Source organism: Tachyglossus aculeatus, chromosome 7, assembly GCF_015852505.1.
Source record: "Tachyglossus aculeatus isolate mTacAcu1 chromosome 7, mTacAcu1.pri, whole genome shotgun sequence".
In the NCBI taxonomy this organism is placed as follows: domain Eukaryota; kingdom Metazoa; phylum Chordata; class Mammalia; order Monotremata; family Tachyglossidae; genus Tachyglossus; species Tachyglossus aculeatus.
The window spans coordinates 45,535,777-45,549,752 of record NC_052072.1 but is presented as its reverse complement, the minus strand read 5'-3'; the positions used below and the strand labels follow the sequence as shown (position 1 = coordinate 45,549,752).

Genomic DNA, 13,976 nt, shown 5'->3' with positions numbered 1-13,976 from the left:
GTGTTATCATTATTATTATTATCATCGGCATTACAATCATTATTTGACTGTATAGTGACCTTCCTCGCCGGGACTTCATTCATGGAGTTCATTCATGGTTTTGAGGTCCCTGGGTAGTTTCTTGGGCTCCCGTGCCATGAATCAATTCTCTGAGTCTTTTCAAGGGTTTGGCTAGAGAGAGAGAGTACGAACCCAGGATTTTCCACTTTCTGGTCCATCTCCAGGCACAGAAGGTCAGTGACCTGGTAGGAGAGGTCACTTTTCAGGCCCCGGCATTCAGGTGGATGGAGCCGCTTCTTCATGCAATTAGACTGAAAAGATTAGGACTCTAGTCTGGACAAGTGAAAACTGAGCAGTTACACGGTCAAAGTCTGCCAAATCGGGAAGAATTGGAGAAGCAGCAGAGGATAGAGCACGGGCTTGGGAGCCAGAAGGACCTAGAGGTTCTAGTCCCGGCTCTGCCACTTGTCTGCTGTGTGACCTTGGGCAAGTCGCTTCGCTTCTCTGGGCCTTAGTTACCTCAACAGTAAAATGCGGATTAAAGACTGTGAGCCCCAATTGGGACAAGGACTATGTCCAACCTGATTAGCTTGTATCTAACTCCAGTGCTTAATAATAATAATAATGATGATGATGATGGCATTTGTTAAGTGCTTATTATGTGCAAAGCACTGTTCTAAGCACTGGGGGGGGGATACGAAGTGATCAGGTTGTCCCATGGGGGGCTCACAGTCAATCCCTATTTTACAGATGAGATAACTGAGGCACAGAGAAGTGAAGTGCATATTTGTTACTCTGTTTATTTATTTATTTATTTTACTTGTACATATCTATTCTATTTATTTTATTTTGTTAGTATGTTTGGTTTTGTTCTCTGTCTCCCCCTATTAGACTGTGAGCCCACTGTTGGGTAGGGACTGTCTCTATATGTTGCCAACTTGTACTTCCCAAGCGCTTAGTACAGTGCTCTGCACACAGTAAGCGCTCAATAAATATGATTGATGATGATGATGATGATGAAGTGACTTGCCCAGAGTCACACAGTTGACAATTGGCGGAGCCGGAATTGGAACCCATGACCGCTAACTCCAAAGCCCGGGCTCTTTCCACTGAGCCAAGCTGCTTCTCTACTACAGTACAGTGCCTGGCACATAGTAAGCACTTAACAAATACCATAAAAAATAACAACAGCAAAATAAAAAAAAGGAGAAAGACAAAACTGTCATTCCCCAAATCCCGCAACACCAGGGCCTGAGGGAGCAGTGATAGGTTCAAAGCAAACAAAAGGAAATGCTTATTCCCACAGTGAATTGGGATTCCTCTTCCCAGATGAAAGTCTCCATTTAGGAAGAGGGTGTCCTGTGAGTAACCATTAAAGCCAAGTGGGTTTTGAGCCAAATGAAAGAATCAATAACAAAAAGCCACTCACATTTAATTAAGTCCACAAGAGAGCCTTGAGAGAGCAAGGCTTATTTAACACAGGAAAAGCCAGAGGAGAAGATCATGGTGGCAACAGTAATATTTGTGATCTCCAAGTTACTTTTCATTCAGGGAATTCAGTTTAGGAGGCAAGTCCTATCATCTCTTCCCTCGAAGAGCCACTTTCTGAAGCAGAACTTTAGAAAGGATGCAAAAATTCACAAAAAGACAGAGGGACCTCTGAACCCTGCAAATTACCACTCGTCCATGGCAAATTAATGCCAGGTAAGTAATAAAGAACATCCACAGAATTCTACCTAACATTGGTGTGGATATGCTCAGCGGTGAAGTACAGAGGAATCCATGTTCCGGCAGGCCTACGCCGACTGAGAAGATGTAGATCTAGGGCCAAGGGTAGTAGAGCATTTGATTATGCCTCTGTATTTTAAACACCAACCAGACTAAAATAAAGCGGGCGCCACAGCTAGAGGGCCTGAGTACTGACTTCGCTGCCAAAAAATTTGCCCAAATCACCTCACAAAGTCGTATAAAGAGAAAAACAAAAAGGGCTTTCTGTTGTGCCCTGAACGCTGTCAAATGCAATGGTTAGAGGCCAGAGGAACAATCGCATTGTTCAGGCAAACCACAACACACAAACTCTATCATTAGATGTGCTTGTAGATGATTATCTCATTGAAAGTAAGGAGGGTAAAACAGACAATAATGGCATCAGCAAAGGGAGGGCTTCCAGAGAGATTTGCTGTCCACTGGAACAATATTCTCTTGCTGCATCAGAGGACCCAAGGAGTTGGATTCATTATGGAGAAGGATGTTGTGCTGCTGGCTATCTCACCACTGATCCCTTTCCCAAATCCTCCCCCTAGTTCACCTAGGTGATGAACTCTCCTCACCTTCAAAGTGCCTCCAAGAGGCCTTCCCCCAGTAAGCCCTCTTTTCTCCTTTTCCCTCTCCCTTCTGTGTTATCCATCTATGCCGTGACCTTTGGGCACTCAATATTCCCCCCCACCCCACAGCACTAATGTACATACCTTTAAATTATATATTATCATTTTTTATACTAATATCTGGCTCTCCCTCTCGACTAATCATCATCATCATCAATCGTATTTATTGAGCGCTTACTATGTGCAGAGCACTGTACTAAGTGCTTGGGAAGTACAAATTGGCAACATATAGAGACAGTCCCTACCCAACAGTGGGCTCACAGTCTAATAATAATAATGATAGCATTTATTAAGCGCTTACTATGTGCAAAGCACTATTCTAAGCACTGGGGAGGTTACAAGGTGATCAGGTTGTCCAATTGTCGATTCAATTTCTGCTCTGATGTGGCCAAGGAGGAATGGCAGCATTGGTGCAAACCGGTACAGAGGATGGTAATCCTCCAGATCAGGGGAAAGGTGTTAAGGTGCCTTGGATTTAGGATAATAATAATAATAATAATATCATTTATTAAGCACTTACTATGTGCAAAGCACTTTTCTAAGTGCTGGGGAGGTTACAAGGTGATCAGGTTGTCCCACGGGGGGCTCACAGTCTTCACCCCCATTTGACAGATGAGGGAACTGAGGCACAGAGAAGTGAAGTGACTTGCCCAAAGCCACACAGCTGACAAGCGGCGGAGCCGGGATTTGAACCCCTGACCTGGAAGAGAGCTTAAGACTGCTGACTGCTAGTCTAGGCGTCTCCCCAGCTGGCTTTGCTGCTAACGTTAAGCTTATTTTTTCCATACGGCTCAGTTGTGAGCAGGGAACGTATCTGCTAACTCTGTTGTACTCTCCCAAGAGCTTACTATAGTGCTTTGCACATAGTAAGTGCTCAATTAATACCACTGATTGATTGATTAGAAAGCTAGGGCGCAATTTTTCCAAAGCAATGATGTTCGACGTGCACACCAGACATCGCATAATGTTGAGCTTATAATAATTACTACTGACCGATTTCTACTACAAGAACTCAATCCAATTTGGGCTGGAAACATCATCATCAAGTCTTCCTATAGCTGCTCCAAAATCAGTCCAGGAAAAGGAGAAACTGCATTTCTGATTTCATTGCCTGGGTCCTAACTAAAACTTTCTTAGCTGCCGTTCTGCTGATCTTTGCTCAGAAGTATCTAAACAGTCATTAACACATCATTAACCCAGATTTGCTCCATACATAAAGCCAGAGATAAGTGTCCATAAGTGCTACATAAGGTAGGGAGATCCAAGCCCTTAAGTTGAATTCAACCCACCTAATGGATCTCACTTTTAACAGAGAGCATCTCTCTGTGATTAACTCTACAGCTGGTTTCCCTGGGCTCACAAATAGATCATTTTCTGGCTGCAGTGTATTTCTTTAGAAAAAGGACTTTTGGTTCAAAAATTGGTTCCGAAATCTTAATGAGTCATTAAGTCGTTTCCCTTCCCACCACTAGCTCGGAGTCCTAATAATCCACAAAAGGCTGGGCCGTTTAGTTCAGTTATCACTTAATTTCAGTAAAATTTCAAAGCCTCTTCCCCTGTTTCCCACCAGGGTCCTTTCAGGGGTCCAAACAAGGACTCCCTCCCCACCAAGATGAATCAGCGCCAGGTCCTATACCAATATTGGGCCAAGTGGAAAAACTGGAACAAGTACCAGCCTCTGGATCACGTGCGAAGGTACTTCGGAGAGAAGATAGCCCTCTACTTTGCCTGGCTTGGTGAGTCACACGCTCCTCTTACCGCTTTCTCTGTTCCTGATGCCAGTCCATGCCCACCTGACCACCCCCGTCACGGTTTATCGGCAAATACAATCACCCTTATTGCAGAACTACTGAACTCTCAGATAAAAAACAATTGGATAGGTCATCCCTTTGGCCTGTTGGAGCTGATTTTCTGGCACAAGATACACCCACCCAGAGGTCTGCATAGTTCCAGGGGTATTTCAGACGCCTGTGCCCGATTTGGGGATTTAAGCCCACAGTTTCTGAGATAAAATCCAGGGTCACCTCTAGAACCAACCCTACGGTCTGGAGGTTTTTGAACAGAGGGTGACCCCCAAATCGGTCCAGACTGGAACCGAATAAACTGTAGATTGGAAGGTCCTCGAGGGTAGGGATTGTGTCTAACCAACTCTGTTGTGTTGTATTTTCCCAAGTATTCAGTACAGAGCTCTGCACACAGTACACGCTCAATAAGTAGCACTGATTGAATAGATAGAGAAGCAGAGTGGCTCAGTGGAAAGTGCCCCTTTTAGACTGTGAGCCCACTGTTGGGTAGGGACTGTCTCTATATGTTGCCAACTTGTACTTCCCAAGCGCTTAGTACAGTGCTCTGCACACAGTAAGTGCTCAATAAATACGACTGATGATGATGATGATGATGATGAAGAGCCTGGGCTTTGGAGTCAGAGGTCATAGGTTCAAATCCCGGCTAAGCCACTTGTCAGCTGTGTGACTTTGGGCTAGTCACTTCACTTCTCTGGGCCTCAGTTACCTCATCTGTAAAATGGGGATTAAGACCGTGAGACCCCCGTGGGACAAGCTGATCACTCTGTAGCCTTCCCGGCACCTAGAACAGTGCTTTGCACATAGTAAGCGCTTAATAAATGCCATCATTATTATTATTATTATCAGGGGGTGGCTTTAAGAGTACGGTGTACAGGAGCCGTAGGTCCTCCCTCCTGGGGCCACCAAACCACCTACCCCAGCTCTGCTGACACTGTTGCCGACTTGTACTTCCCAAGCGCTTAGTACAGTGCTCTGCACACAGTAAGCGCTCAATAACTACGATTGAATGAATGAATGAATGTTAGCAACAGCCTCTTCAGTACCTGCGCGTTCCTCTGAGAGTCTGAGTCAGCCTGCTGCTTGTGGTGGCTCACCAATCAGTGCTATTTACTGAACACTTACTGTGTACAGAGCACTGTACTAAGTGCTTGGGAGGGTAGAGAAGCAACGTGGCTTAGTGGATAGAGCCCAGCCCCGGGAGTCAGAGGACCTGGGTTCTAATCCTGGCTCTGCCACATAATAATAATAATAATGGCATTTATTAAGCGCTTACTATGTGCAAAACACTGTTCTAAGTGCTGGGGAGTTTACAAGGTGATCAGGTTGTCCCACGGGGGGCTCACAGTCTTAATCCCCATTTTACAGTTGAGGGAACTGAGGCCCAGAGAAGTGAAGTGAGTTGCCCAAAGTCACACAGCTGACAAGTGGCGGAGCAGGGATTTGAACCCACGACCTCTGACTCCAAAGCCCGGGCTCTTTCCACTGAGCCACACTGCTTCTCTACATGTCCATTGTCTGCGGAGTGACCTCGGACAAGTCGCCTAGCTTCTCTGTGCCTCAGTTACCTTATCTGTAAAATGGGGATTAAGACTGTGAGCCCCATGTGGGACAAGGACTGACAAGGACAACCTGAATAACGAATATCTTCCACGGCATTTAAAACAGCACTTGGCACATAGTAACTGCTTAACAAGAACCATAATTATATAAGAGAAGGAGCGTGGCTCAGTGGAAAGAGCACGGGCTTTGGAGTCAGGGGTCATGGGTTCGAATCCCGGCTCTGCCAATTGCCAGCTGTGTGACTTTGGGCAAGTCACTTCACTTCTCTGTGCCTCAGTTCCCTCATCTGTAAAATGGGGATTAAGACTGTGAGCCCCCTGTGGGACACCCTGATCTCCTTGTAACCTCTCCAGTGCTTAGAACAGTGCTTTGCACATAGTAAGCGCTTAATAAATGCCATTATTATTATTATTATTATTATTATTACAAATAACACGAGGCTGGTACAATGGGTAACTACCCCGTAAAACTGAGGGAACCTGTCCTAGGTCCCAGCAGGAGCCTGCTGGAGATGTTGACCCTCTTGGTCAGGGAGGGAGGGCCAAGGACCACTGGGTATCAGTTCTGCTAATTATTAAAAACTCCTTGGTGTGAGAGGAGCCTGGATCTCCCGAAAGCCTGGAGCCCAGCCAATTCCCCCAACACACCCCTAATTCTAGACTGTGAGCCCACTGTTGGGTAGGGACCGTCTCTATATGTTGCCAACTTGTCAATCAATCAATCGTATTTATTGAGCACTTACTGTGTGCAGAGCACTGTACTAAGCTCTTGGGAAGTACAAGTTGGCAACATAGAGAGACGGTCCCTACCCAACAGTGGGCTCACAGTCTAGCGCTTAGTCCGGTGCTCTGCACACAGTAAGCGCTCAATAAATACGATTGATTGATTGATTGATTAATCCATCTTGGACTTCACCAGTAATAATACTCTAAGAGCCCGGGCTTTGGAGTCTTGGGCCTTGGGAAGCAGCATGGCTCAGTGGAAAGAGCCTGGGCTTTGGAGTCAGAGGGCATGGGTTCAAATCCCAGCTCTGCCACTAGTCAGCTGTGTGACTTTGGGCACAGTTCCCACAGAGGACTCTGGGCCTCAGTTCCCTCATCTGGAAAATGGGGATGAAGACTGGGAGCCCCCCGTGGGACAACCTGATCACCTTGTAAGCTCTCCGGTGCTTATAACAGTGCTTTGCACATAGTAAGCACTTAATAAATCCCATTATTATTATTATTTCTTCTTATTCACGGGGCCAGACCACTCCCTAACTATGAGTCTGCACTCTCAGAACCCTTGGAAAATGGCCCTGCCTAGAAACCTGCCCTTCAAGTTCCCCTCAGCAAAGTTGTTCAGTGAAAGAGCATTTCAAGTTTTCACAGCGAGTCCTCAGGTCAGGTGATTCCTTTACGGAGCTGGGACGCGGAGGAGGCCCCGGGAGGAGAAGCAGTCCCCTCCCCACGCCCACCCACTTGCCTGCTGTGTCACCTTGGGCAGGTCACTAAGCTTCTCTGTGCTTCAGTTTCCTCATCTATTAAATAGGGACTCCATACCTGTTCTCCAGCCTACTTAGACTGGGAGTCCCATGTGAGACCGCTTTCAACCTGATTATCTTATACCTAACCCACTATTAATAATAATGATGATGGCATGTGTTAAGTGCTTACTACGTGCAAGGCACTGTTCTAAGCGCTGGAAGGGATACAAGGTGATCAGGTTGTCCCACGTGGGGCTCACAGTCTTCATCCCCATTTTACAGATGAGGGAACTGAGGCTCAGAGAAGTTAAGTGACTTCCCCGAGGTCACACAGCAGACATGTGGTGGAGTCGGGATTAGAACCCACGACCTGTGACTCCCAAGCCCGGGCTCTTTCCATTGAGCCACGCTTACAGCTTAACATAATAAGCTCTTAACAAATAAGGCCTTTATCGTCGTTATCATTAGTATTATTAGTATTAGTTTTCCCTTGCAGCCAAGTAGGTGCCGAGGGAGGATTTGTCCTGGAGTGTGGGGTGGCCGGCCTCCCTCTCTCTGTGGCGACCTCTTTAAATCCTTTCTGAAAATCGGGAAGCTTACTTTTTGAGCTATCAATCAATCAATCAATCATATTTATTGAGCGCTTACTGTGTGCAGAGCACTGTACTAAGCGCTTGGGAAGTACAATTCGGCAACACATAGAGACAGTCCCTACCCAACAGCGGGCTCACAGTCTATGAGCTGCTTCATCTAGGTTTGTCTCCATCAGTACAACTTATTCCTGTTTCTTCCTGCCGCTCTGTTCCTCTGAGACTGGCGGCTGTTTCTAGGCCTTCTCTCAGAACATCTTTCCTCCTTATTCTCGTCCCCTTAGTTCTTCCAGCCCTATTGAGGACTTCCGGTCGCCTCTGGTTACAGGAGTTCCCAAGTATTACCCCTTCGTTTTCTTTCTACGGGAGAAACAGCGTGGTTCAGTGGGAAAGAGCCCGGGCTTTGGAGTCAGAGGTCATGGGTTCGAATCCCAGCTCCGCCGCTTGTCAGCTGTGTGACTTTGGACAAGTCACTTCTCTGAACCTCTGTTACCTCATCTGTAAAATAGGGATGAAGACTGTGAGCCCCCCGTGGGACAACCTGATCACCTTGTAACCTCCCCAGGGCTTCGAACAGTGCTTTGTACATAGTAAGCGCTTAATAAATGCCATTATTATTATTTCTACAAATGAGAAAATCTTCAGGGAGCTATCAACCGCAGGATCCCAGAGGCCTAAGCACCCAGGGAAGATGTTGGGGTGCGGGTGGCTTTTCCTCCTGCCCTGGCTGACCTTCTGGGAATAGGCAGTGAGAGGCAGGGTGCCATAGTGGCTAGAGCAGGGACCTGGAGGATCAGAAGGATCTGGGCTCCTTATCTGCCGTATTCATTCAATTCAGGAAATCCCTGGCCCCGTGACTAGGAGGAAATAATAACAACATTTATTAAGCGCCTACTCTGTGCAAAGCACTGTTCTAAGCACCGGGGAGTTTACAAGGTGATCAGGTTGTCCCATGGGGGGCTCCCAGTCTTCATCCCCATTTTACAGATGAGGTAGCTGAGGCCCAGAGAAGTGAAGTGACTTGCCCAAAGTCACACAGCTGACAAGTGGCGGAGCAGCGATTTGAACCCATGACCCAAGGAGGATCAGAAGGATCTGGGTTCGTTATCTACCGTATTCATTCAATCGTATTTATTGAGCGCTTACTGTGTGCAGAGCACTGGACTAGACCCTTGGGAAGTAAGAGTCAGCACCATATAGAGACGATCCCTGTGTGACCTTGGGCAAGTCACTTCACTTCCCTGAGAAAAGGGAAGGGAAGGGAAGGGAAGGGGAGGGGAGGGGAGGGGGGAGGGGAGAGGGGGGGAGGGGAGAGGGGGGAGGGGAGAGGGGGGAGGGGAGGTGAGGGGAGAGGAGGGGAAGGGAGGGGAGGGGAGGAGAGGAGAGGAGAGGAGAGGAGAGGAGAGGAGAGGAGAGGAGAGAAGAAAAAAGAAGAGATGCAGCATGGCTCAGTGGAAAGGTGGGCTTTGGAGTCTGAGGTCATGGGTTCAAATCCTGACTCTGCCAACTGTCAGCTGTGTGACTTTGGGCAAGTCACTTCACTTCTCTGGGCCTCAGTTACCTCATCTGTAAAATGGGGATGAAGACTGTGAGCCCCCTGTGGGGAAACCTGATCACCTTGTAACCTCCCCAGTGCTTAGAACAGTGCTTTGCACATAGTAAGCGCTTAATAAATGTCATCATTATTTTTTTTTATTAGTAGTAGTAGTATTGTTCTCTGTGCCTCAGTTAAGTGCTCTAGCGCTTGGAAGAGTGCTTGGCACATAGTAAGCGCTTAACAAATACGATCATTATTATTATTACTCATCGGTAAAATAGAAATGAAGACTGTGAGCCCCCTGTGGGACATGCACTGTGTCCAACCTGATTAGCCTGTATTCCTCACAGCACTTAGTACCTAGTAAGCACTTAACAAATATCATAAAATACAAAAAAAAAAACTTTCAGGACTGGGAAAAGCCCCAGGATAGGGGAGGAGCCACTACCTACTTGTTGTTTTATGTCTCCTTTTAACAGCCTCTGACTCATCGGGGATTTGTCAGAGCCAAGGAAAAACCGAATGCATATAATCCACACGTAATCCATAAATTTAATTTTAGGGAATGGTTTCAATCTTCACCCCTACTAAGACTGATCAGCTGCTAAGGTTTGAAACAGCAACTACGCCCACATCCTTCCCCTGGCCTGGAGTGCCCTCCCTCCCTCCACACAACCACCAAATAGCTCTGTTCCTCCCTTCAAAGCCCTATTGAGAGCTCACCTCCTCCAGGAGGCCTTCCCACACTCAGCCCCTTTTTTCCTCTCCTCCTCCCCATCCCCTCCGCCCTACCTCCTTCCCCTCCCCACAGCACTTATATCTATTTGTACAGATTCATTACTCTATTTATTTCACTTGTACATATTTACTATTCTATTTATTTTGATAATGATGTGCATAGAGCTATAATTCTATTTGCTCTGACGATTTTTGACACCTGTCTACATGTTTGGTTTTGTTGTCTGTCTCCTCTCCCCCTTCTAGTCCGTGAGCCCGTCGTTGGGTAGGGACCGTCTCTAGATGTTGCCGACTTGTCCTTCCCAAGCGCTTAGTCCAGTGCTCTGCACACAGTAAGCACTCAATAAATACGATGGAATGAATGAATGAATGAATGCGTGAATGCTGAGGAAGATCTCTGCCAGTGTAGCATGAGGGTTGATGTCTGGTTGGAGGGCTCCTTCTGACCCCAATCCCTGCAGAAATCAGGGCTGGTTGGGTCAGTAGGCATCACTCCCTCCTCAGTCTCAGAGGAAACGGGGCCTGGCTCACCCCTGCCGAAGTGTTATTTCTGAGGACGAAGCGCACGCAAACACACATGTACACAATCACTCACTCACTCCTTGGCTGGAAGATGTCCCGTTTGAAGGGCCTCACTGTCTTTCTCCATCTCGATCTCTCTGCAGGGTTTTACACAGGATGGCTCCTGCCGGCAGCAGTTGTGGGGACTCTGGTCTTCCTGGTGGGCTGTGTCATGATATTCCTCGATACTCCGACGTATGTAGACCTCCTGCTTCAAGACTTGACCCCCCGCCCTCTTCAGCCTGTCCTCTGGTGGGGTTCCCAACCTCGCAGCAAGTCAATGCATTGATTCGTTCAATCGCATTATTGAGCGCTTAGTATGTGCAGAGCACTATACTTAGCACTGAGGAGAGTACAATAAACGGACACATTCCCTGACCACAGTGAGCTTACAGTGCAGAGGGCTTACATGAAATGAAGCTCTCCTGGCGAAAAGCGTTGAACGGGTGGGGTTGGGTTGCCAAGATCAGGTCTTCTCCTCAGTGTGGCTAGTGCCACGATCAGCCCTAGTTTTCTTCCCCCTGCTCAGCAATCCCTCGACCCTGACGTCTACACCTGAGGGTGCCTTTCTAATTCTTCTGAAGAGCCAACTCAGATGGTGGTTTGGTCCGGCAAGCATCCTATCCACAGAGGCTCACTGTGGGTCACCTCCACAGAGTCTGCCTGCCTTTCCCAGCCTGTTTTTTGGCATCAGTCCCATAGAAACAGCTTATCTGGGGATTAGCTGTCCCGAGGCAGCTCCTTTGCCTGAAAGAACACCCAACCTACACCCCAGGGTCCAGTGGTTCCCAAGTCCCCGAGTGCTCTTGGCCAGGCTAAATCCTGTCCTTCCATCATAGGGTTTCTCTGGATTTCCAGGATCCAAAATCCTAGGCTCCTGTGGCCCCCCAAATCTCCCTAGGATTTGGGAATGCAGCTTGGGTGAGAAGAAAGAGCTAAGCACACTTGACTTGCGTATTTGCACTTTCAAGGAGCCTTGCCCCTGAAAATGATGTCAGAGGGCACTTTGCTGCCCACTCTCCCTGGCCGTGACCTGCCTAAGGGCTGAAAACCTGATATCACATCCATGGGCCGAGAAGCAGCACTCGTGGAGTGTCAGTCAATCAATCAATGAATCGTATTTATTGAGTGCTTACTGTGTGCAGAACACTGTACTAAGTGCTTGGGAAGTACAAGTTGGCAACATATAGAGACAGTCCCTACCCAACAGTGGGCTCACAGTCTAGAAGGGGGAGACAGAGAACAAAACCAAACATATTAACTAAATAAAATAAATACAATAGATATGTACAAGTAAAATAAATAAATAGAGTAATAAATATGTACAAACATACAACAGTCCTGAGTGGGACTAGGACTGGGCCTGAGTGCTGATTATCTTCTACCTATCCCAGGGATTAGCAGAGAGTAGACATTTAATAAATACCGATTTAATTAGGAGATAGAGCCAGTCTTTCTCCTCCTTCTCTGCAGCCACCCTGAATAAACACAAAGAGACAATCCCAGTGAATTCATGGGGACCCATTCCATCCATGCCTTTACTCCCTCTCCTTCAATATACGGAGGGGCAGGGGAGAAAAAGAAGCAATTAGGGAAAAAAAAATAAAGATCCGAAATGTGTTCATACAATTTGATGCTCAAGAAGAGCATGTGGCTTGGTAAGCTGGTCCTCTAGACTGTAAGCTCACTGTGGGCAGGAAAAGTGTCTGCCAACTCTGTTATATTGTACTCTCCCAAGAGGTTAGTACAGTGTTCTTCACATAGTAAGCGCTCAATAAATACGATCGATTGATTGACTGGGAGGCAGTCCAAGGCCATGAGTTCTGATGATGACTCTTCCAGCCAAGCTATGCATCCCCTCGCTCGCCTCTGTAATGGGTGAAAATGTTCCCAAATCTTGGAATTCCAGGGCTTCCAGCCCTGAGCCGCTTAGCACAGTGGCTACGGTATGTGAATTAGCGCTGCAGTAGGAGTTCTGGGTTTTCTTTCCGCTTCTAGCCTCTCCTGGGACCTCATTGGGCAAGTCACTTAACTTCTTTGCGCCTCAGTTACCTCATCTGTAAAATGGGGATTAAGACTGTGAGCCCCACGTGGGACAACTTGATCACCTTGTATCCCCCCAGCGCTTAGAACAGTGCTCTGCACATAGTAAGCGCTTAATAAATGCCATTATTATTATTATTATGTGTCTGAGGCCCTTAGAAGAGCAGGGGTGTAGACACAGACATCAACGGAGACCGCTCGCGCCCCTTTCCTGTCGTGTCTAAGGCTAATGGTAAAACCTTGTCTGAATTTGGGAAAGAGACATGGAACGTCTAGAGTGTAAGCTCGTTGTACTCTCCCAAGTGCTTAGCACAGTGCCCCGCACACGGTAAGTGCCCAATAAATAGGATTGAATGAATGAACATGAGGGGTGAAATGCTCTAAACAGGGAGGAAATTGTTGGGAGACTCTAAGCTCACCATGGGCAGGGAATGTGCTGCCACCATGGTTATATTGTTATAGTCTACTCTCCCAAGCACTTAATACAGTTCTCTGCACACAGGAAGAGCTCAATAAATATTAGTACAGTGCTCTGCACACAGTAGGTGCTCAATAAATATGATTGAATGAAAGATTGATTGATTGCAACAGGCTGAAAGTCCAATCAATCCATGGTATTCAGTATTTACTGCCCAGAGCATTGTACTAAACACTCAGGAGAGTACAATACAACAATCGGTAGGCACGGTCCCTGCCCACAGTGACATCGATAATTAATAGATATGCAAATAAGCATTGTGAGGCTGAGGGGGAGCTTTATACCAAAGGGTGGGGTGAATCCCAATCGCGGTCCGGAATTAAGTCCCGAGCTCAGGCACTGCTGTCTCGATGACTACTTCCCTCTCTTGCCTTATTAACTTATCTCTTCTTCTCTTCCCAGGAAAGAAATCTGTAACAGCGAGGACCAGTACAGGATGTGCCCGCTTTGCAGTGATTGTCCCTACTGGAACCTGTCCAGCATCTGCACTGTTTTTAAGGTAGAGACAGTGGCGGGGCGGAATGAAATTGCTGAAGATTCACCAGACGGGCAGGGCTGGCAGGGGGGACCACTTTCTGCCTTGGTCACCTCATCTGTGAAAAGGGGATTAAATCCTATTCCCTCCTATTTAGGCGATGATAATAATGGTATCTGCTAAGCGCTTACTATGTGGCGAGCACTGTTCTAAGCGCTGGGGTAGACACCAGGTAATCAGGTTGTTCCACGTGGGGCCCACAGTCTTCATCCCCATTTTGCAGATCAGCCAACTGAGGCACAGAGAAGTGAAGTGTAAGGTTCATCTGTAAAATGGGGAT

The 13,976-nt window shown here is 47.2% G+C and overlaps 1 protein-coding gene across 1 annotated transcript in view; it reads left to right on the top strand.

The window, feature by feature from the left end:
• ANO7 (anoctamin 7) overlaps positions 1–13,976 on the top strand; it is a 65,991-nt gene that overhangs the window by 27,588 nt on the left and 24,427 nt on the right. The window contains exons 8-10 of the mRNA XM_038748792.1: positions 3,955–4,120; positions 10,745–10,835; positions 13,564–13,660. Coding sequence (XP_038604720.1) covers positions 3,955–4,120; positions 10,745–10,835; positions 13,564–13,660 — 354 coding nt within the window. The remainder of the gene's footprint in view (positions 1–3,954; positions 4,121–10,744; positions 10,836–13,563; positions 13,661–13,976) is intronic.